Source organism: Macrotis lagotis, chromosome 1 (assembly GCF_037893015.1).
Source record: "Macrotis lagotis isolate mMagLag1 chromosome 1, bilby.v1.9.chrom.fasta, whole genome shotgun sequence".
NCBI lineage: Eukaryota > Metazoa > Chordata > Mammalia > Peramelemorphia > Peramelidae > Macrotis > Macrotis lagotis.
Genome location: NC_133658.1, coordinates 639,372,448 through 639,397,627, shown reverse-complemented (window position 1 = coordinate 639,397,627; position 25,180 = coordinate 639,372,448). Strand labels below are relative to the sequence as shown.

The window sequence follows — 25,180 nt, the reverse complement described above, 5'->3', positions numbered from 1 at the left end:
GCAAGCCACTTAACCCCATTTACCTTGCAAAACCTAAAAAATAAAATCATTATTGTGAATGTGAATTGAATGAACTCACTAGTAAAGCTAATGGAAAGCAGAATGAATTAAAACCAGACTACCAATATAGTGTTTACAGGAAATATACACCACAAGAGATAGATACACAGTTAAAATGAAGGACTGGAGCAGAATCTTTGTGCTTCATGTGAAAAAAAAAAGCGGTCACGATCTCAGACAAAACAAAAATAAAGTTAAATGAACTAATCAGAGAAATTAGATTTTTTAGTATTCATTTATTTTTAACCCAAATACATGGAATTTTCAACATTTATTTCCCAAACCTTGAGTTTTAATTCTCTCCCATCCTCCCACCCCACTCCCCCATCCTCCCCTATCCCTTTTCTCCCATTCCTTTCCTCTCCTGTTTTCCTCTTGAGTAAGATAGATTTCTATGCCCAAATGAGCATGTATGTAATTTCCTCTCTGAGGAGCTACTTGTAAAGAATAAAGGCTCACTTACACTCCCTCATTTTCTAACCCCCCCTTCCATTCCATTGCAAAAGCTTTTCCTTGCCTCTTTTGTGTGAAATTACTTACCCCATTCTACTTTTTCTTACCCTAACCTTCAGTACTTTCCTTTCTTGCCCATTAACTCCACAAATTCAACTCATCTGTCCCTTGTCTATAAATGCTCCTCCTAACTGCCCTAATAATTGAAAAGGTTCAGATGAGGTATCAGTATCATCTTCCCATGCAGGAATACAAGCAGTTCAACATCATTAAATCCCTCATAAATTGTCCTTCCTGTCCACCCTCTCTGTGCTTCACCTGAGTCCTTTACTTGAAGATCAAACTTTTTATTTGGCTCTGGTCATTTCATCAGGAAAGTTCTGAAGTCCCCTATTTCTTGAATGCCCATCTTTTCCCCTGAATCCACATGTTTACTTTTTTTGGGCAGTTGATTTTCAAATGTAATCCAATTGTAATCTTTTGCCTTCTGGAATATCATATTCCAAGTCCTATGAGCCTTTAATATAGGTTAAATCTTGTGTTATTCTGAATATAACTCTACAATATTTAAATAGTTTTTTTCTGACTGCTTATAATATTTCTCCTTGATCTGGGAGTTCTCAAATTTGGGTATAATATCCCTGTCAGGTTTCATTTTAGGATATTTTTCAAGAAGTGATTGGTGGATTCTTTTAATTTCTATTTTCCTGAATTATTTCCTGAAAAATAAAGTCTACTTTTTTTTGGGGGGGGGGTGTCATGGCTTTTAAATTTTCTCTTCTGGATCCTTTTTTTGAGATCAGTTGTTTTTCCATTGAGATAGTTTACATTTTCTAATAGTTTTTCATTCTTTTGTTTTTGTGTTATTGTTTCTTGATTTCTCACAGTCATCAGCTTCTCTTAGCTCCATTCCACATTTGAAGGAATTATTTTCTTCAGAGAGCTTTTGTATCTTCTTTTCCAACTGACCATTTCAATTTTTTTTGCAATACAGTGGGGTTAAGTGATTTGCCCAAGGTCACATGGCTACAATTCTACTTTTTAAGAGATTCTTCTCATTGGCCTTTTAGATTCCTTTTTCCATTTGACCTAAACTGGTTTTAAGATGTTATTTTTTCTTTAGCATTTTTTGGTATTTCTTTCACCAAGCTGCTGATTTGGTTTTCATGAGTTTCCAATATCTCTCATTTGCCTTCCCAATTTTTCCTCTACCTCCCTTACTTGAATTTCAAAATCTTTTTTGAGCTCTTCCAAAAGCCTAAAACCAATTCATATTTTTCTTGGAGACTTTGGGCACAGAAACTTTGATTTTATTATCTTCTGAGTGTGTGTTATGATCCTCCATAGGCCCATAGTAATTGTCTGGTTGGATTATTTTTCTTCTGATGTTTGCTCATTTTCCCAGTTTATGACTTAATTTTAAGTCTTTCTTAAGGTGGGGCTAGATGTCCAAGGTAGGGGCTAACTGTTCCTAACTTTTTTTTTTTGCAAGGCAGTGGGGTTAAGTGGCTTGCCCAAGACCACATGGCTAGATAATTATTAAGTGTCTGAGGCCGGATTTGAACTCAGGTACTCCTGACTCCAAGGCTTGTGCTCTATCCACTACGCCACCTAGCCACCCCTTGTTCCAAACTTTGGAGAGTTCTTGCAGAGTAGTTCTCATGGATACCCCCAGGGACTTTAATTCTTCCAGGGTCTTATGAGAACTCTGGCTGCTGGCCATGTGCCCTGGTCTGTGGATGACCACAAACACTCCTTTCTGCCCTGGAACCATGAGGAAAGTTCGTCCCTGCTCTGCTATGGCAGTAAAGCTCCCTAGGGCCCCAGACTGCAACCTGTATCTTGAGCCTGGGCAAAGCAACTGAGTTCTGCTTCAGGGATAACAAAGAGACCTCTGCAGTGTCCCATGGCCCCCTTACCATCTGTAAACTGAGTGCTCTGGAAGCAACAGTCAAGTGGCTCCTAAAGCCTGCTCCTGGGCCCCTAGAGCTGGATCTGTGCTGATGCCTGCTATGGCCTGGACTCCACTCTCATTCTGCTGAACTTTCAAGTTGTCCTTGGCAGTCCCTGGGCTAAGAAGTCTGGAAATCTCTGGCTGCCATTGTCCCAGGTACCTCATGAATTGTTCCTGGATGAGTGGGATTAGTTTGCTCTAGTGCAGCATGGCTTCCTTGTGCTGTGGGCCCTTTTTAACCCTGGTATATCCAACAGATATACTACAGATCTTCTTGCAGATCTTCCAAGTTGTCCTGGGCTAGAAAATTATTTCACTCAGTCTTTTTGTGGGTTCTGCCACTCTAGTCATTATTTAAAGGTATTTTGGGGGAGACCTTGCAGGAGTTCCTGCGTCCACTCTTCTTATTTATTTTTTTATTTTTTTAAGGTTTTTTTGCAAGGCAAATGGGGTTAAGTGGCTTACCCAAGGCTACACAGCTAGGTAATTATCAAGTGGCTAAGACCGGATTTGAACCCAGGTACTCCTGACTCCAGGGCTGGTGCTTTATCCACTGCACCACCTAGCCGCCCCTGAAAAATTACATTTTATTAAAAGGTATCATAGACAATGAAATAATGTAAATACTAAACCTAAATGAACCAAACAGCATAGTATCTAAATTCTTAAGAGGAAAAGTCAAATAGTTATAGGAAGAAATAGTAAAATTGAACTAATGGAAGACTTCAATTCACCCCCTTACAGAACTAGATAAATCTAACCATAAAATATACCAGAAAGAATGTAACGATATGAATAGTTAGATATTATAGACCTCTGGAGAAAATGGAATAGGAATAGAAAGGAATATGTATTCTTTTCCCCAAGTATACTGACAACTTTATAAAATCTGACCTTATGGGGGAAAAAAAACCCTCCATAAATAAATGCAGAAAAGCAGAAGTATTAAATGCATACCTTGGAACAAAAGCATAGATTAAAAATTAATTGGAAACTAAATAATCTTAAAAAATGACTGTGTCAGTAGTAATTACATTAAAGATAATGACAACAAGAAGGTAATATCCTACAATTTGTGGAATACAACCATTATTGTACTTAGGGGACAATGTAGATTTCTAACTACATCAATAAAATAACGAGCTGACTGATTATTTAAGCAGCATGCAGCTAAACAAAAAAAAAAAAAAACTAGAAAAAGAACAACTTAAACATGCCCAGAAAAATTGAAATCTTGAAAATCAAAGGAGAAATAAATAAAATTGAAGGTTAAAAAATTTTTGTAATAAAACTAGGAGCTCATTTTATACTGGATTTGGAGTCCTGAGGATATTAGTTCAAATCCAGGCACTTAACTTAGTATTTTTGTTTTCTGTTTCCTCATCAGTAAAAAAGGTTCCTTGTAGGTTTAAAGTTGAGCTTATGAAGATTGGTGCTGTCATCAAAGAGAGGGTGGAAAGTATCAGAACCTGATCTTAGATATAAGCAAAGTTATTTACTGTAGCACTGGATTGATAACCCATGGAAGAGGCTAAGAGGTTTACTTGAGAAGTTTTGAGTATTGTAGTTTGATTATCTGTTGCTTATATAAAAGAAAGGCCATATTTTCTTTACCAAGTGTTTTAAATTTTGTATTGGTTTCAAATCTGAAAGTATTTTAGTCCATTTATGAAATTGTTCAGTCTTGGTTGAAGGAAATACAGTTGTTATTTTTTTTAAATGATATAACATGAAAGAAAAAATCATTTCATGAAATATAATAAGCAGTAATTAATAGGAAGCACTACCAGTTCAAGAAATTTTGAAAAAGTATTGTTTTTAGACCTGAAAGATTTTATTTTCTAAAAGTTGAATTAAGTTATCTAAAGATAGCAGAATTTGAAATATTAAATTTAGTCACTAGATTTAAAGTTTAGTGGAAGTTAAAATATTTACTTCTTTCTTTGGCATTCCTAAAACAAATATAGTTCTCAGTGATCTATCTACAGTCTCACTATAAATGTGCCATAGCTTCTGTGCTATGGAAACTTTTCAGTAGAAACTTGAGGCATAGTTGGTCAAATTTTAATTACAGTTTTCCTTTAAAATTGTTCGCTCCACTAATTACTGCCGATCAGAAACTACCATTTTGGTCGGAAAGTGAAAAGGAATTTTAGAAACTGGAGAATAATTTGCAAAGAAAGACTATTTGAAATAAATAATTTAATGAATGAAAAAGTTAAATACAAATGATATAACTACTCCTAAAATTGCCAGTCAATAATAATCATCTTTCAAAATATCTACAAACTGCAGTTGAAATTACAGCACAAATATAAAAACATCATCAACATAGTTATACATGACTATTCACCACACTACTCCTACACATCACATTAAAATCAATGAGGGGAGGAATATTGTATCAATGATGAAGCAGGCTACTTAATACACAGAATGATGTATGTATATTTGGAATACATGCTGATTGTAGGAATTGTTTTTTACTTGCTTATTCATACTTAAAAGTTTTCCCATTCTTCAAAGGCGAAAGTGGAGGTAGGATAAAGACAAAAAAGATTTATAAAAAAATTTTAAAAGCTATTTTAAAGTGATATATGAAATTTGTATGAATATAAATTTATTATATTGATGTATAATTACATAAACAAGAAAAGTTAATAAAAATTGATTTTAAAATAAGGCCAGGGTTGTCTTCTCTTTATGCTACTATAAACTTTTCATTTATTTTAAATATTTCTCTTTTTTTATAATTTTTACAGTATATATATCTTTGTCCTTTTTTGGGGGAGGAACTGAGTAATCAATCAACCAGTTTTTATGACTTGGCATTATCCTAGGTATGAAGTCCCAGACAAAAATGAAAATATGTCCAATCCTCAAGAGTTTACAATCTGGTTCTTAGCTCTAGGATTTAATAATATAACAAAATACGGGCAACAGAATATACTGTATCTCTTACACCTTAATTCATATTTTCTTCTTTTTTTTTCTTTTTGAAGATCTGAATTGTTGAAATGAGCAGTCGTAAATCGAAAAACAGCAACCTAAAACATGGAGAGTGTATTTCACAGGTCAGTATATGTGTTGAAATTAGTATGAATTTAACATCATTTATTGATAACCTTGTACTTTTGACATCATTTTAGGTGATGTTGGGAATCCCAGTAATAGACATTATATGTGCACAAGTAATTATTGTATGAACCACTCATATCAGTAATATTATATAATATACTTGATGACAGACAATATAATTTAGAAAATAAGGGAAAATTCAATGAAAGTTTTTAAGCTGGAACAAAATAAAAGTAGCTCATTCAGTCTGAACCCTTTAAAGCATCCTGGGATGGCATTAGCTTTTTTGACTTATTTATGATCTGATTTATTCATACATCCTGAACTTTCCAATTCACTAAAACTCATAGAAAATGTTTTTCATAGAAATGTTGTAGTCACTCCTCCTTTACTAAATTTCATCCTAAAATAGTTGTCCCATTGTCCTGTGTGGCTCATTCTGGATTGAAATTGTCATTAATCTGCTAAACATCTTTTAGCATCCCATCTTTACACATTTTAAATGGCTAAGAAATACATATACTTGAAAATAAATTATGACCCCAATGAGGACTGACACTCCACCCTCAAGTGTGCATTGCTGTATCTTAGGTACATATCTCAACTTTTTGTGAGGTGACATGGTACAGTAGCAGTATTTAATTTCCATTTGGTAATTTCTGTATTTGTGGAACGATTCTGCTTCTTAATTTACCAATATATTTATCTCATTTTATTATTGCCACAATAGAGACAAGCCTAAAGGTTCATTAAAATAAATAAATAAATATATGTGTGTTGTGTGTGTATTTATTTTAGGTTTTTGCAAGGCAAATGGGGTTAAGTGGCTTGCCCAAGGCCACACAGCTAGGTAATTATTAAGTGTCTGAGGACAGATTTGAACCCAGGTACTCCTGACTCCAGGGCCGTTGCTCTATCCACTGCACCACCTAGCCACCCCAAAATATATTTATAATCATATTTCACAGACTTCAATGGGCTATTTCTGATGAAGTTTAGTGTAGCCTTGAATAAAAAAGTAGTTTCATTGATAAAAAATGATTTTCCCCCATTGTCAGTGCTTGATAAGTATTCTTCAAAGCAGCAATTGTCGTTTTTCTACTCTTCTTGTTCTTACAACTTTAGAAAGTTTTCACAAGCAAGGAAATCATTTGTTCCTACAACTCTTGCATATGTATTTATATTGAACTTCCAAATAAAATTAGCATTTCACTATACAAAGGAAGGGAAGGGAATAATCATTAGTGCCTACTATATTTCAGGACTTTTGCAAATATTATTACATTTGATCCTCACAACAACCCTGAATTTTAGATATTATTACTTTTATGTTTTTATCGTCATTTTGGTAGTTGAAGAAACTGAAGCAGATGGAAATTAAGTGACTTGCTCAGATTATACAGCTGTAGTAAGTGTCTGAAGTTATCCTGGAACTCATGTCTTGACTGCTGACCCAACACTTCATTTACTGCACCATCATGCTAAGCTGTAGACCAGAAAAAGAGGATTGAACTTGTAACAGCTTTTCATTTAAGAATTTCATAAACTCAGCCTGTGCTTTGAAAACTGACTTTGTTTATACCTCTTTTTGGCTTTCTCTGTGTATTTAAAAAAATCCTTCATTGGCTTACTTGTTTCTCTCTCTAACCTGTCCTCTTCACCCTCCCCTCATTTAAAAAAAAGAAAAAGAATAAAATAACCACTTAGAATTCTTAGTCAAGTAAAACAAATTCTTAAATTGACTCTTTCCAAAACTATATGCCTTGTTGGCATTTTGAGATTGTCATCTGTTAGGATATAATTAGCAAATAATTTCTCTTTCTAGAAACCTTAAAATTTAAAACACAGAAGAGAGTAGTGAAGCTCTGTTCTAGCATGAAACCAAAACTCAGCTTACAGAAAAGTAAAAAGATGGAGAAATAAGATCCTGTTTTATCTAGTCAAAGGTCAGACTTTTTGGACATATGTGCAGGATCATTTTTGAGAATTGTGCATGCATACATTGTTGGGTGGGAGGATAGCTAACTTTATTAAGTTTATGGGTTGAAAACTTTGGAAACCACAGCTAAAAAGTAATTAAACTCTCTGAATACAGGTTTGTTAGACAAGAATGCACAAGTGTCAAACATTGAGCTTCTAAATAACCTGACTCTGGTCAACTTTGGAAAGGGTCACTGAGATTTGTCCTAAAATGCAAGCAGAGACAGAATTGAGAAAAGCAAATCAGTATAGATACTAAACATTAGAAAATAAATTATTGGATTCAACTCTTAAGTGAATGAAATTAAGCTTTTAATATAATACACTTGACTGATATTTAAGAATGATACAGAAAACTACCCTTAATGGTATTCACAGGAATTACATGGCCATCATTTTAAAATTTTAAGATTGTCAGCATCATATTTCAGAGAGGAATTCAAGGTGTAAAAGCAGTGGGAATCTTTAGAGCTGTGCAAGATTCATCAAACATTAAGAAGCAAACATACACAAGATTGTGGAATGAGTAGTGATTGGTTTCAGATAACTGGAGCAAAAAGTGGCCCCTATACTCAAGAAGCTTAGAACTGAAAGAGGAGCCAATATATTTTTACAAATATACATGCATATATATACAAGTAGATGGAAGGCATTATGAGAGGTATATATGTGAGAGGAAAGTGTTCTTGGCATGAAGGATAGAACTGACATGGAGCTAGCTGTAAAATGGAGAATTATATGAGGAACAGCAGACAGGCCAGTATGGCTAGATTGTATTGCATCAAAAGGAAAATAATGTGTAAGAAGATTTGGAAACAGAGGAAGGGATCTTCTGGTAAAATCTAAAAACCACAGACAATATATGTAATCCTTGGGGTCATAGAGAATTGTTCAAATAAATAGAACATCTTCTTAGAAAGTCCATTTTGGTGCTATGTAGAGATTGGATTGAAATGAGATGGGGAGAGTAAGATACTTGAAGCAATGGGGCCAGTTAATAGACTACTGTTACAGTTCATGTGAAAGTTAATAAGCACTTAAATTTGATGATGGTTGTTTGGGTAGAGAGGGGATTTATGAAAGATATTATGAAGGTAGCAGTAGCATTTGGATCTTTGTGATGAATGAAAATGAGGTTGACACCAAAATTTCAAACCTGGATAATAAAGACTGGTGATGCACTCTACAGCAAATAATGGAGAAGTTTAAAGGAACAAAGGGTTTGGGGAAAAGATAACTATTCTATGTGTTAAAGTTATAAGAACAGGTAAAAGGCAGTCATGCTCTGACCTCAAGGAGCTCTCACAATCTAATGAAGGTGACAACAAAAATATTTACAAATAAGTTATTTACTGTATAAATAATAAAGTGAGGCAAAGCACTAAAATTTAGAGCGACTGGTAAAGGCTTCCTGCCTGGGAAGATTTTAGTCAGGATTTGAAGAAAGCCAGAGAGGGGTAGATGATAAGGTAAAACATTCTATATATCAGGGACAATTAGAAAAATTTCCCAGATGGAATATCTTGTTCTAGGAACTTCACAGAGGCAAAGAAACTAGTTGGAAGAGTAGAGAAGGGTGATTTTAAGGGCAGAAATAAAACTGGAAAGGTATGACTTAAAACCATTATAGAGAATTTTCTATTTTATATAGGTTATTGAATATTGAGATGGCATGGTCAGACCTATACGTTTTGAAAATCAGATGAACTGCACTGACATGTGTCAGACAGACTAAGCAAGAAGCTTTTAAAAATATTAATTTTTCTCTAATTACATACAAAACTAGTTTTCAACAATCATTTTTTTCAAGATTTTGACTTTCATGTTTTTCTTCCTCCCTTCTCTCCCCCTGACAGAAAGCAATCTAATATAGGTTATTTGTGTGTAACTATGTTAAGCATGTATCCATATTAATCATGTTGTGAAAGAAGAATTAAATCAAGAAGAAAAAAATTTAGAGAAAAAATGCATAAGATAACATATAAAAATTGAAGATTATAAGTTTTAGCCTGCATTTGAACTCTACAATTCCTTTCCTGGTTATGGATATTTTCCATCACAAGGCTTTTAGAAATGTCATTGATTATTCTACTGCTGAAAAAGAGCAAGTCTGTCATAGTTGATCATAACCCAGTGTTGCTGTTAATGTGTAAAATGTTCTTCTGGATATGCTCACTTGATTCAGCATCAGTTCATGCGAGTCTTTCCAGGTTTTTATGAAATCCCATTCCATATGAATTTTTTTTAAATTATTTTTTTTCACATTACTACAATAGTCAATTTGTAAAAGTAAATGTAGCCTGCCACCCCCCCTCCAAAGAAAGAAACCTCAAGAAAAGCAAAGTGAGAGAAAAAAAAGTGTAATTCAGTGTTTATTCAGATACCATCTACTCTGTCTCTGGAATGGATAGCATTCTCTTTCATAAGTCTATCAGAAAAATTGCTTCCAATTTTTTTGTTTGTTTTTACAAGTCAGTGGGGTCAAGTGGCTTGCCCAAGGGAGGGAGATAAATGTGAAACTCAAAACCTTGCCAAGAAACAAACAAACCAGTTTTGGATGTAATTAGAAAAATAAGTAGTTAAAATGTTAAAAAGAAAAAAAACTTGCTGTTTAGTCTGTCTGACATGTCTATACAGTTTATCTGATTTTCATAAAGTATAGGTCTGACTGTCATCAATTCAATAACCACTATCAGAGGTGAAATTATTAGATCTTAGTAATATAGTGGGTCAAGATAGAGGGTTGATAGATAATGAGGAGTTGAATGACACCTAGTTTGGGAACCTGAGTAACTAGGAGGATGATATTGCTTTTATATAGTCATTGAGAAATTAGAAGACAAGGTAAATTCAATTTTGAATATCCTGTTTAAGATATTTATTGAACATTCATGTTTGGAAGTATTTGGATATACAACATTAGAAGTCAGCAGAGAGACTTGAGGCAGGGTAACTAAATTAAGAATTTTCAACATAGTTGATGGTAATTAAATATATTAGAGTTTGTACATTCACAGGTGAAGTAGTATATTAAGCAGGTGTTTCCAGCTAGCAGCACTGGTCCCACAGTTGTTTGGTGGTAGTGTGGGTTATGTTGTATTCACGAATGGGTATTGAATTCTGCATGTGGTCCTAGACTGCTTTTGATGTGACCCATAAGAGCTAAAAGTTTGGACGCAAACATTACATAACTTTAGAGTATTTAAGGAAAACAGAGATAAATCTCTATGCAGACGGAGAAGAGGAGAGGGCCTAGAACAGAATCTTGTTGGACACCTATCGCCCAAAGATGTGATCTAGATCAGGATCCAGCAACGGAAACATAGACTATCAGGCAGAGAACCAAAAATCTAGAGAGAAGAGTTTCAAGGAGGAGGGAATGATCAATAGTGTCAGAGTCTGTGAGAAATGAGAATTGTAAAAAGGCTGTTGGATTTGGCAAATAACATTATTGTTATCTTTGTAGAGAAATAGTTTTAGTGGAATAAAATTGAAAGCTGATTATAAGTACTTAGCAAGAGAATGAGATGAGAGAAAGTAGAAGCATCTTAAAACTGGGCATTTCCAGTTTAGTCGTAATGACCAGAGGAGATATATAGAATAATAGCAGGGATCAAGTGAAGTTCTTTTTTAGGGTCTTGATGAGACATGAGAGTGTTTGTAGGAAGTCAGAGAAAAGAACTCATTACCAGGGAAGGATTGAATGTGGGTGATAAGTGGGGATTATAGAGGAGGAAATCTGTTGAAGGAGGCAGGATGTAATGGAATTGCTTGAGCAGGTAAATGGAGTGGTCTTTTATGATTTATTTATTTTCACATTACCATAATAATCTTTTGAAAGTAAATGTAACCCCCCCCCAAAAAAAAGATAGAAAAAGCTCAAGAGAAATAAAGTGGGGGGGGGAGTGTACATCTGTCTGTTCAGTTACCATCTACTCTTTCTCTAAGATGGGTTGCTGTCTTTATCATAAGTCCATCAGAGAAGTTGCTTCAACATTTTTTCCCACAGTTGTTATTGTTAACCTGTATTTGCCTTCATTCTATTCCTCCCCATTCCCATTTATTCTGTTCTCTCCTTTCTCCCTTTCCCTCTGCCTTCTTTTCTAACACCTTCTCTCCCTTTCTTCTCCTTTTTCCTCTAGGGCAGGGCTGTCCACTTATAAAAAGGTTTCATTGAAACAACAGGTAATATATTTTACTTTGCCCTTTTAGTAAAATCTGTGGTAGCTCAACTTTGTTTATTAAAACATTTAGTAAACTCAAGGGGCCTGCATCAAACACTGTGGCCCCCATTTTGAACAGCTCTGCTCTAAGGTAAGATGGATTTCTATACCCTGCATGTTATTTCCTCTCTAAGCCATTTCTGCTAAGATTCAAAGCTCACTCATTCCCCCCTCACATTCCCCCATTTCACTCCATTGCAAAAGCTTTTTCTTGACTCTTTTACATGAAATATCTTAGGTCATTCTACCTCTCCTTTTCCTTTTTCCCAGTACATTTCTTTTTCACCCATTTACTCCATATGTATAATATACCATTATATTCAGCTCCCTCCTGTATCTTGTCTATAATTGTTCCTTCTAACTGCTCTAATAAATCAGAAGCTTCATATGAGTGATTAACCACCCTCTCTATGCTTTACCTGAGTCCTGTATTTGAAGATCAAACTTTCTGATCAGGTCAACAGAAACATTTGAAATTCTCCTATTTCATTTAATGTCCATCTTTTCCCCTGGAAGAGGATGTTCAGTTTTGCTGGGGAATATATTCTCAGTTGTAATCCAAACTCTTTTGCCTTTTGGAATATCATATTCCAAACCCTACTAGCCTTTAAATGCAGATGCTACCAAATCCTGTGTAATCCTGACTATAGCACTGTTTATTGAATTATTTCTTTGATCGCTTGTAGTATTTTCTCTTTGACTTGAAAGTTCTGGAATTGATAATACTTTTGGAGGCGATCTCTTTCAGGAGGTGATCGGTTGATTCCCTCAATTTCTATTTTATCCTCTGTTTCTAGGATATCAGGGCAATTTTGCTGGATTATTTCTTTAAAAATGAAGTCTGGGCTCTTTTCCTGGTCATGACTTTCAGATAGCCCAATAATTTTTAAATTATCTCTCCTGAATCTGTTTTCCAGGTCAGTTGTTTTACAAGTGAGATATTTCACATTTTCTTCTAGTTTTTCTTTCTTTTGATTTTGTTTTATTCTTTCTTGATTTCTCACAAAGTCATTAGCTTCTTTTAGCTCCATTCTACGTATGAAGGAGTTGCTTTCTTCTGAGGCTTTCTTATCTCCTTTTCCATCTGGCCAAATCTGTTTTTTAGGGTTTTCTTCTCCTTATGAACTTTTTGGACTGCTTTTTCTTTTTGACTTAAATTGGTTTTTAGTATGATGTTTTCTTCGGCATTTTTTTGGTATCTCCTTGACTAAGCAATTGACTTGGTTTTCATGATTTTCCTGCATCACTCATTTCTCTTCCCATTTTTTCTTCTACCTCCCTTAAATTGCTTTTCAAAGTCTTTTTTGAGTTCTTCCATAGCCTGAGATCAATTCCTACTTTTCTCAGAGGCTTTGGATATAGAAGCTTTGATTTCTGAGTATATATTATGATCTTCCATGGCATCAAAGTAATTTTCTATGATCAGATTCTATTGTTTTTATTGTTTGCTCATTTCCCCTGATTTTAATGAAATTTCCAAAACTTTATGGGGATTGGGCCCCCCCCCCCAGACTTATGAGAGGCTCTGACTGCTCTTCTGGCCTGTGCTGCTCTGTGGATGACTCTAGGCCCCCTGCTCTGCCATGGAGTTGTGAGGAGGGTCTTTACTCCTCTATGGAAGTATGGGAGCCCTGGATCTGATTATGGGCAAAGCAGCAGTCCTGCCGCAGGAAGAGCAGAGACCTCTGCATTTTCTTTCCTGTGCCTGCCTCCATCTATCCCCCCACCCTCCAAGCTGCTAAGTGACTCTACAGGTTCCTAGGCAGAGCTGACCTGAGTTCCACCCTCACTCTGGTGTGGCAGAGTCCTCCCAATGATCCTCTAAGCCTTCCCTGGTGATCCCTGAATCCCTGAATCAAGAAATCTCAAAACTGCTCCAGCTACCACAGATTAGGTGCCCCCTGAGGGCTGTTTCTGGAAGGCTGGAACTGGTTTGCGCCAACAGGCTTTGGCTTTGGCCTGGGCAGAGCAGTGACTCTTTCCAACCCCAGTCCAGTGGAATAGACCTTAATCATAGATCTACCAAATTATCTTGGACTAGAGAATTGTTTCACTCAGTCTTTCTGTGGCTTCTACCATGTAGAATTTGGTTAGGGTAATAATTTTACAGCATTTGGAGTTTCTTCTATCTCCACACTGCCATCTTAGGGTGGCCTTGTTAAGAAATAGATAATTGTAAAAGGCATTTGTGTGGCACGAGATGAAGAGAGGAAAAGAGGGAGCTCATGATGAGTATAAAGCAATTTTTTCTGTACATTTTGAGTCATGTTCTCAATTTAAGGGGTGAGAAGAAGGGTTCCAAAGAAATTTTAAGGATAGATGAAAAGGTTTTGAAGAGTAGATGAAGAGAGTAGAGTAGCAAGTTGATAGTAGAGTTAGAGAATTGCCTAGCAGCAGTGAGGGCCCAGTTAAGGTTGTGAAATTTTCTTTACCTTCAATCAGCAGTGTGTGTTGCAGTAAAGGTGGCTTATGGTGGGAATGATCTCAGGCTTACATTTAGCTGGGTAAAAATGGCGATATGATATGGAGACTAGAGATTCAAAAGAAAAGGACAAGGTAGAATTGAATTGACTCATGAGGGGGTAAATGAGGCATTCTGTTGAATGGGAGATCTGCTTTTGGAATACCTAGTTCAAAATGTCCATTTGATGGGATAGAATACTGGACTTATGGTGAGGAAAAACTGAATTCAAATCAGATCTCACTCATTTACTAGCTTTGTATTCCTGGCCAAGTTAGTTACTTAGTTTTCTCATCTGTAAAATGGCAATGGTTGTAAGAGCATTCCCCATTTAACTGGAGGGCTGTTGTAAGGATCAAATGAAATAATGTTTGTAAGTGTTCAGCACAGTACCTGACACATAGTAGGTACTGTGTAAATGTTCATTATGTTATTATTGTCATTTATCTCTGGGAATCATCTCTATACAATTCATACTGAACCCTTTTCAGTATTAATGAGATATTACTAAGAGAGAATATACAGAAGAAAGAGGGCCTTGACCAAAACCTTGGGAAACTTTCACAGATATTGGACATGAATGGATGAAACCCCAGAAAAGCAAACTTAGAAGGAGTGGTCATGGAGGTAGGAGAACCAAGTGATCTGTAGTGTCAAATGCCGCAGAAAGCTCTAAAAGGATGGAAATTGAGAAGGCACCATTGCATTTAACATTTAAGAAATAAATGGGACAGCTAGGCTGAGCAGTAGAAGAGCACCAGCCCTGGAGTCAGGAGGACTTGAGTTCAGATTCGGCCTCAGATGCTTAATAATTAATTACCTAGCTGGGGACCCTGGGCAAGTCACTTAACCCCATTGACTAGGGGAAAAAAAATCAAAAGAAATAAATGGAAACTTGGGAAAGATCAGGAAACCAGGTTGCACGGGATTTAGAAGACATTGGGAGGAGAGAAATTTGAAGCTCTCAACATAACAATTTTTTCAAGTTGTTTCACTATGAAGGGGAAAAGAGATAGAACTTGCTAGTTTATGGAGTTGGTAAGCTGTGTCATGAGTTTTCTCAAGTTCTCAAGTTTCTCAAATTGCTTTAGCAATTTTGCTTTGACAGTTGATTGTGGGATGGACCAATATAAGAAAATGCTTAAAAGCAGGAAAACCAACTGCAGCCTGTTGTAATCCAGGCATGAGGTGAGGAGGCCCTGTATCAGAATGGGAACTATGACAGAGAGGAGAAGGTGATATGTATAAGAGATATTGGAACAGCAGAAATGACATTTGGCAACTGATTGGATTAAGGGGTCAGTGAAAATGAGTTTGATACTATAGTTTGAGACCTGAGTAATAGAGGAATGTGGTAGCCTCAGTAGTAAGGAGCTAGAATAGTAGTGGGTTTAGGGGAAAGATGAGTTCAATTTTAGGGATTTTTTTTCTTTGAAGTACCTACCATTGAGGACAAGGTATTCAAAAAGTAATCTGCTTTGCTAGACTTGAGTTCAAGAAAGAGGTTGGAGCTGTTGATTTTGGGGGAGGGGGATGCCATATTTAGAGATAATAACTGAAGCCATGGAAACTATAAGATAAGCAAATGAGAAAGGATAGTTTGAGAAAAAAGCCCAAGGTAGAGCCTTGGGGGACATTCATGTTTAAGAAAGTAGAATATATTAACCATTTATTAAGTATCTAATATGTGTGGGGTAATATGCTAAGCACTCAACACACATATCATTTGATACTCAAAACAACCTTGAGAGATAAATGCAGTTATTATTATCTCCATTTCAGAATTGAGGAAACTGAACCAGATTGTTGACTTTTCTTTTTAATAATTTTATCCTCATTGCTTACATGGTGCCTGGAACAGGGCAATTGTATTATAAATACCTTTTGGTTTGAATTGGAGAAGAGAATGTCTTTTTTCAATAATTTCATGCTATAGAAAAGTCAAAAAGGAAAATGACTGGTGAAACACCAGATCTAAAGAATTCTGGATTTAAGTCAAAGAACTTGGGTTCAAATATTAGATCTATTACTTACTTGCTCTTTTTTTGTGTTGTGTTTCAGTTTCCTAATTTGAAAATTAAAGGAATTAGAGTATATGATTTCTAATGTCTCTTCCAGACTCTTGCCTTAAGTCATATGTTCTCTGAAAAAAAATGTTTGTTATATTAGGAGGTTATTAAATAGTGACTCGTCTCTTCCAGACTCTTGCCTTAAGTCATATGTTCTCTGAAAAAAAATGTATGTTATATTAGGAGGTTATTAAATAGTGACTCTAGACAACAGTTCTAGTAGAATGATTGGGACACAAGGGGTAGCAGACTGGATTAAGGCTCTATTAAAGAATAATTGAGTTTAAATGAGTATAGAAGAGTCCTGACTATGAAGGTTTTTATTGAAATATGATAATTACAAAAGCATCAGGATCAAAGAGAGAGGTGGTATTTTTGTTTTTATTTTTGCTTTTATTTTAACCCAAGAATGAAGGACACACATCATTATCATCAATAATGCCTACTTACCAAAATTATGAGATAAAATTTGATGATATTTGTAAACGGTGCTTAATATGCTACACAAATGCTAGCTATTGTTCAAGTCTCTATCCTGTCCTTTTTATTAAATGAAGATTTCTTTAACATGATATTTTAATTTACTTTTCTTAACATACTTCTATCACACATTTTCTCCTTAAATGTGGCTCATAATTACTGGTGGTAGTAGATTATGTGCAGCCAGCCTAGAAAGCAATTTGGAATTATAATTGCAAAAAAAGTGCCTAAAATGTTCGTATTGTTTTTGAGACAGAAAATTTCACTGCAAGGCTCATATCTCAAGGATGCTATTTTTTTTTCCTAAGGCATAATTTTGTACAGAAGAACTAGAAACATAGCATTTCACCATTCATGAGGGAAAAGTTAGATAAGTTGTAGTACATCAATTTAACTGAATACTACTGTGAAAAAAATATTAATCTGATTTAATGCAGAGAATCCTGGGAAAATTTGTATGAGCAGTTGATTCAGAATCAAGTAAATAGAATTATGAAAATAGCATGCACAGTGGCTAAATACTATAAAAGGAAAAAAAAGCAAACTAATTAAAACCTTATTCTGTGAATTTATGATGACTAAACTAAACTGAAAGGAGAGGGGAAAAAAAGGTACCTTTTCACATTTTTTTGCCAGAAGTAGAGGGATTATGGATTTGGAAAACTGAATACATTGTGAATTTGTAATATGCTAATTAATCTTACTGAATTTTTCCCCTCTTAATTTTTTGGTACATAAAATAGCTCTCTGGAAGGGAGAGAACATTAGGTGGTTTAAAAATGAGTTAATTAAGTACTAATTTCATTTTATTTTTCCAATTTCATGCAATGGTAGTTTTTTCAACATTCATTCATTTGCAAATTTATGGGTTTTCCTACATTTTTCTAGCACCTTCCCTTCCCACCTCCTTGTCATGATTGCAAACAATTTTGTAAAAATCGTACATACATACCCAATTCATTGATCCCCTCTTTCTCCATTACATTCATATATGCATTTAGATGTATAAAATTAACTCTCAAAACTGCTTTTGACTGCATCCCATAGTGATGTCTCATTGTTGTCATTGTCTGGAATGAAATTGTTAATTATTTCTATAATTTGTGACCCTTTATTACATGTTATTTTTATAGCATCTTAATTTGAAATGGATACATTTAATATTTTTGCCTTTATGCATTTGATTTTAAGTTTTTTATATCCCCTAATACATGGTTAATTTTAGTGCCATGTACTGCAGAGAAAAAGTTATATATTCCTTTCTTTCCCCATTTCAGTTTTCTCTAGAGGTCTGTTATTTCTAAGTTTTCCAAATTTCTGTTCACCATAGCTTCCTCCTTGTTTACTTTGTATTTAGATTTATCTAATTCTGAGAGAGGAAGTTTGAGGTCCTCTATTATAGTTTTGCTGTCTATGTCTCCTTGTAATTCATTCAGCATTTCCTGTAGGAATTTGGATGCTATACCACTAGGTTCGTATATATATATATTTAATATGACATAGCTTCATTGCAAGGCTCATATCTCAAGGAGGTTTTTTTTTTTCCCTAAGGCATAATTTTGTACAGAAGAACTTTAAACTTAACATTTCCCCATCCATGCGGGAAAGTACATCAATTTAACAGAATACTACTGTGAAAAAAATGAGGACCTCATAACCTGTGTTGCCTTTTAAGAAGATGTAGCTTCCTTCCTTTTCTCTTTTAATGAGATCTATTTTTGCCTTTGCTTTATCTGAGATCAGGTTTGCTAACCTGAATTTTAACTTCCATTGAAGCATAATATATTTTGCTTCCAGCCTTTTACCTTTACCCTTTCTCTGTTTTATATTGTAAACAACATACTGTAGGATTCAGGTTTTTAATCCAGTCTGCTATTTTCTTCTGTTTTATGGAAGAGTTCATCCCATTCACATTTACAGTTAAGATTACTTTCTCTATTTCCCTCCATGTTGTCTTCCCCCATTCTCTTTCCTTTCCCCTTATCTCTCTCTCAGTTTGCTTGCTGCCTTTTTCCCCTTTTACTTTTTTGTAAATTTTAACTTGAACTTTGCTTTTCCTTTTCCTTTCACCTTACCTTTTTTTTCCCTTTCCCCCATATTTCCCTCTAGGATATGATAGATTTTTAAACTCAATTGGGAATGTATATTGTTTCCTCTTTGTATCAAAGCTGTTGAGTGTAGTATTGACATAGATCTTCGTACCTTTTCATATGGTATTATTTATCCTATATTTCCTAGCCTTCTCCTAGTATAACCTTTCTTTTCATGTCTTTATTGTTTTTAACCCTGTCTTCAACCTACAGCCCTTCTGTCAAAATATATTCCTTTTATCTATCCTGATAGATGTAAAATTCTCAAGGGTTGATTGATTGATGGGCAACATTATGTCATAGTCACTGTCCAAGTAGACTCTCTTATGTTCCATTAGAAATATAGGTCTCAGGGGGCAGCTAGTTGATAGTTGATAGTTAATAAAGCACCAGCCCTCGAGTCAGGAGTACCTGGGTTCAAATCTGGTCTCAGACACTTAATAATTACCTGGCTGTGTGGCCTTGGGAAAGTCACTTAACCCTGTTTGCCTGGCAAAAACCTAAAAAAAATAAAGAAATACAGGTCTCAAGTGTCATATAGAAGAATCCAGAATCAAATTATAATCAGATTATAATACATGTGCATGTTAATTACCCTATAGGCATACAGCCCTCATGAGGTAAATTATCTTGTATTGCAAGATTACTTCATGAACCAGTTATACTCTCCCCGCTAAGTGTACTCTCTCTAGTTATAGCTAAAGTATCAAGTAAAATAAAATCATTTCATGATCTGTTTATGCCCAACCCCACAAAGTACACTCTCTCCCTCTGACCCTATGGTACTATAACCTTATTTAAGTAAAGCATGGGGTACAGGATCTTTAACTAAAGTATGGGGTATTTCTTGATTTAATTATCTATTGACCCTTTAGTAGACTCCTTCCTGCTCTGACCTAATCAAAATACAGCCCTTGCATCATTTCATGATCCATTTATACCCATACTCTCTATATATAATCCTCCAACTATATTCAACCCTTATTACCTAAAGTATTGACTAAAGGCTTAACACTTTTTTGATCATTCTATACCCATATTCTCTCTCTAAATATGCTTCTTTTAACTATCCTAAGAAATAAAATACTTAAGTATTATCTTTCCTTGTTGGAATGTGTAAGTTGAATGTTCCTGACTGGTGTTTCTCCCTTATTACACATCTCATAAATCTTGTATATGAAGATCTAGTTGTCCGTTTAGTTCTGGTCCTTTTATCAGAAAATTTTGGAAATTCTTTATTTCATTAAAAGTAGTCTTTTCTCCTGAAAGAATATGCTGAATTTTTCAGGGCAGTTGATTCTTGGTTGTATTTCTTTTTAAAGGCCCTCAGCGCTCCAGTCTTTAATGTTGAAGCTAGTAAGTCTTGTCTTGTGTGGTTCTGATTATAGGTCCTTGGTAGATAAATTGCTTCTTTTTGACTGCTTGCAGCATTTTCTCCTTTAGCTGAAATTTGGCTAAAATAACCCTTGAAACTTTCATCCTGGGGTCTCTTTCTGGACATGAACAATGAATTCTTTCAAGGACTATTCTGTCTTTTCCTTCTAGGATATTGGAACAGTTTTCCATGATTAATTTCTTGAAAGATATTTTCCAAGTTCTCTTTTTTTTTTTTTGGATTGAGGCTTTTTCAGGTAGATCAATAATTTGTAAATGCTCTCTCCTGGCTCCATTTTCCAGATCATTTGTTTTTCCTTAAAGGTACTTTACATTTTCTTCTATTTTTTTTCAGCCTTTTGGTTTTGTTTGATGGAATTGTGCTATCTCATAGAGTCATTAGTTTCTATTTGTCCAATTCTAGATTTTAGGATTTTATTTTCTTCAGTTAGCTTTTATATTTTCTTTCCAAGTTTCTTTCTAATTTATTTTTTAATGAGTTGCATTCTTTTTCCAGACTCTTTTGCGGCTTCACATGTAGACAATTTATCCCTGCTTTCTTCTTCTGAGATGGCATTTTTATCATCCTTTTCAGACTAGTAGCTTTCTGTGGTTATCACTGTTTAGGTTTTTTTGCTTATTTTGATAGTTCAGCTCTACTCTGAGGGTAAATGGTGTATAGTCTCAAATGTTTTGTGCTGGGCCTAAAATCTGGTCCCTTCCCTGTTGTTTGCCAAGGTGTTGACTATGCAGAGGTTTGTTTCCTCCCTTATGCCACCATTTTGCCCAACCCCATCCTTTCTGTTGCTCCAGTGTTCTCAGATTTTGTATCAAACTGACTTGCTGAGCCAGGACCTGGGCTGCGCTGTGACTAAGAGCCTCCCACTATATTTTGTATAGCTAGACTATACCTCCCCTTTACTCCAGAACAGACAGACCTTTACTGAAGATCCTCCATGATATCGGGACTTGAGAACTTGTTTCATTCTGTTTTTAGTGGGATTTGCAGCTTTAAAGTCTGTGTAGAGACTTCATCTAAAGTTGTATCTGGAAAAGCTCCAGGAGCTTCCTAGTTTCATGCTACCATCTTGATTCTGCCCTAGTGGTTTGTTTTTTTTTAATTCCCTAGTTCTCGTTATCTTCAATTTTTTATCCTAACTTAAAGTTTTAAACTTTTATATTAGATGAGGGATTGGAGACTTAGTAAAGTTCTTTGTTTTATTTCGTAACATGAGCAACTCTAATACCTATTTTTAAAAATTGGTTAAACTGTCTGCTAAGTTTGGGTACTTAACTATCAAAGAATGCTTTTTGTGCCCTGGCAACTGATCAGTCCTAGAAATTACTGGTTCTTTTTAGATAACTGTTTTTGATCATAGTTGGTTCTAAAGTGGAATAAAAAAAATCTTTTAAATTTGTTCAGACTAGAACTTCATTTGGCTTTTTGTATGGAATATTAAGTGAATGATCATCTTGGTAAATTTAAAGTTGGAGAAAGATGCAGTACACTTTTAAATTACTTTACACTTTCAAAGACATGTGTTAGGCATGCTGGGGTAGTTGTAAAGTCAGAAATGCAATAATTAACTTAAACCAGCATCAATTTATAGCCTGCCTCTATTGCCACCAACCATATTCAGTTGATAGTATTTGGGTAAAAAGGATGTTGTTTTCCCTCTCTTTGATTTTACGATTTTGTACTTCTGCCTTATTAGAGAATCTTTAGGGTCTTCCTTAACATATCTTTTAGAACACCAAAACCATCAAAAAGAATTCCAAGTTCATTAAAAATGGAACTAGCACCATGGTTATTAGAGGGCTTTTTTGGAGACAAGGGAGATTTGGCAGAATAAGGTAGAGGGAACATAGACTTTTAGAACTGTAGGTTTTACCAGTCTGTCTTATAGTTATGGCAATAGGTTTATAAAGGGGTTGTTGACTCACTCAAGAATTGAAAGTGGAATTATTGGTACCTAATTCTGGACACAAAATTTCAAAATTTTGTTTGTAGCCAAAATATATTTAAAATTTTTCTGTTATTTTGTAGGTGCAAAGAATTTTACGTGAAAGATTTTGTTACCAGATTCCAAAGGGTAATTTATTTGGAGTACAAGCACAATACAGGTAAGAAAAACAGTGGTAGCCTTACATGTGATTCATTTTTATACTTTTAATTGGAGCAACCTTATTGAAATTTTCTTGTATTGGTCACAGCCAAAGTACTTTTGCAAATACTTATCTCCCTTTTTCTTCTTTATATTAAAATTATCGAGACTAAAATTGCTTCTACACTTTTCATTTAAATTGTTTGAGATTTACAGGTTTTTTAAAACCTTAATGCTGTTAGAACTTCATAGGTCTTCTTTCATTTTTACCTTTTATAATTTCAGACACTTAATTGAGTTGCTAAAACGAACAGCTATCCATGGAGAAAGTAACTCTGCACTAATTATTGGACCCAGAGGATCAGGAAAAACTATGGTAAAAATTGATTTCAGTCTCCCACCCCCACCGCACCCAACAATGTATTTATGAATTGAAGCTTATTATAGTCAAAATATCTCGAGTGTGATTCCCCCTGCCCTACCCTTTTTACATATTTTACTGTTTTAGTATGTTGGTACTTTAAATGTCTCAGGCTACATGTGTGCAAATATTTAATTGATATCATTTGTTTATTTCAAACTATACTGTCTTCTCCAATAGAAAACCCCCTCAGACATTCTTCCTACTCTTTCTTTAATTTTCAATACTTTTTTCAGTGCCTCTTTTTCTATTGCTTAGAAACATGCCCATGTATTCCTTATCCTGGAAAAAACAAATCCCTTATTTGATCCTTCCATACTCTATTTCTTTCCTACTATTTATAGGTAAATTCTTTTTAAAAAAAGGCCATCTCCAGGAGGTGCCTTTACTTTGTCCCCTTTCACTGTCTTTCTTAACCCTTTACAATCTTACTTCTGACCTGATCGTTCCACTGACAAGACTGAAATTAATAATGATTTCCTAATTGCCAAATCCAGTGACCTTTTCCCAACCTTCATTCTCCTTGACCTCTTTGCAGCTTTTGACACTATCACTTTCTGTTATTTGATATGCTATTTCTTTAGTTTTTCAGGATATCTCTCTCTTAAGTTTTCTTGCTTCCTGTCTCATTGCTTCTTTTTTTCTTTGCTGAATGCTCTTTCAGATTACATTATCTATCTTCTCATGTTTCTCTAAATTAATTCTTATTTGTTATACTTAGTCAAACAAAAATATTTAATTATTTCCATATATATGCCCCTTATAGAACTCTTCTTTGTACCCAGCTTCCCACCTACCTCTATTTTAACTTCGCTATTTTTGTTCAGGGTTCCACCTTTCTTTTAGTCACTTAGATGTGAAACCTCAGTCCCCTTTAGCTCCTTACTCACTTTACTGCCCAAATCCATTTAGTGCCAAATCCTTACTATTCTATCTCCACAACATCCTATCATCTATTTTCTTCTACAGCAAATTCATTTAGTGCAAATATTGAAGCCCATTAAAATTGTAATTATGGAAAATATAATAATATATAATTGGACATTGATTTTCAACCACTTCACTTTTTTGCACAGAACCTAGCCATAGAATGCCCCCTCCCCTATTTTGGACTCTCATCCTTTTAAACTTCAGTATTATGTTGTCCTTCCAGCTTGAAATTTCCTGTCTATTCCATCCTGCACACCACTGCTAAAATAATTTTCTTAAAACTTAAATATAACCATTTCATTCCTCTTTGCAGTAAGTGCTTTTATTTCTAGGATAAAATCCAAAAATCCTCTTTGGCATTTAATAATTTTGAAAATTAATAATTTGGCTTGTTTTTAGACTTACATTTCATGCTTTCTATGCTTCGCCTAAAGTACTCTTGACACACACACACACACACACACACACACACACACACACACACACACAATCATTCTCATTCTCTGTCTCTCTCTCTCCCCCTCCCCCTCCCTCCCTCCTCCCTCTCCTGCCTTCCCCTTTCTGCCTTTGTACAAACTATCTTCCATACCTGATACACATTCCTTTCACTTCTGTCTTTTGGAAAACTTAATTTCCTTCAATGACTCATTGAACTAAAAGCAAAACAAACCAGAAAAACCCCATAATTTTTTTAAAAAAATGAAAATAGAATGCTTTGATCTTCATTCAGACTCCATAGTTCTTTGCCTGGATGTGGATGGCATTTTCCATCATAGGTCTTTTAGAATTGTCATTGATCACTGAGCTGCCAAGAAAAGATAAGTCCATCATGGTTAATCATTATACAGTATTGCTGTTGATGTGTATAGGGTTCTCCCGGTTCTGCTCACTTCACCCAACATCAGTTCATGCAAGTCTTTCCAGACTTTTCTGAAAGTCTGTCTGTTCATGTGATTTTGGAGAACACAGTAGTCCTACATCTTATTCATAGACTGTAGTTTGTCCAACCATTCTTCAATTAATGAGCATCCTCCCATTTTCCTATTCTTTGCCAATTCAAAAAGAGCTGCTGTAAATATTTTTGTACCTGTGATCTCCACCCCCCTTTTTTTTTTTATCTTTTTGGGATTCAGATGTAGTAGTGGTATTACTGGATCAAAGAGTATGCACAGTCTTATGTCCTTTGGGTCTAGTTCCAAATTGCTCTCCAGAATGGTTATCTCACTTCTTAACTAATAGCAGTGCATTATTGTCCCAGTAGTCCCACATCCCCTCCAGTATTGATCATTTTCCTTTTTTGTCATTTTAGTCAATCTGATAGGTATGAGGTAGTACCTCAGAATAGTTTCTATTTGCATTTCTCTAATCAATAATGATTTGGAACATTTTTTTCCAAATGACTAAAGCTATATTTAATTTCCTTAACTGAAAACTGCCTATTCATATCCTTTTACCATTTATGAATTCAAGAATGACTTATATTCTTATTAATTTGATTCAGT

General features: G+C 34.9%; 1 protein-coding gene across 8 annotated transcripts in view; it reads left to right on the top strand.

The window, feature by feature from the left end:
* The window catches only part of ORC4 (origin recognition complex subunit 4), a 103,780-nt gene that overhangs the window by 29,804 nt on the left and 48,796 nt on the right, over nucleotides 1–25,180 (top strand). For 7 of the 8 annotated variants that reach the window (XM_074215127.1, XM_074215129.1, XM_074215130.1 and 4 more), the window contains exons 2-4: nucleotides 5,470–5,541; nucleotides 22,270–22,346; nucleotides 22,613–22,703. In XM_074215127.1, coding sequence (XP_074071228.1) covers nucleotides 5,485–5,541; nucleotides 22,270–22,346; nucleotides 22,613–22,703 — 225 coding nt within the window. In that variant the 5' untranslated portion in view covers nucleotides 5,470–5,484. Of the gene's footprint in view, nucleotides 1–5,469; nucleotides 5,542–11,691; nucleotides 11,711–22,269; nucleotides 22,347–22,612; nucleotides 22,704–25,180 lie in introns of those variants that run through there. The other variant, XM_074215133.1, reaches the window with a different exon arrangement.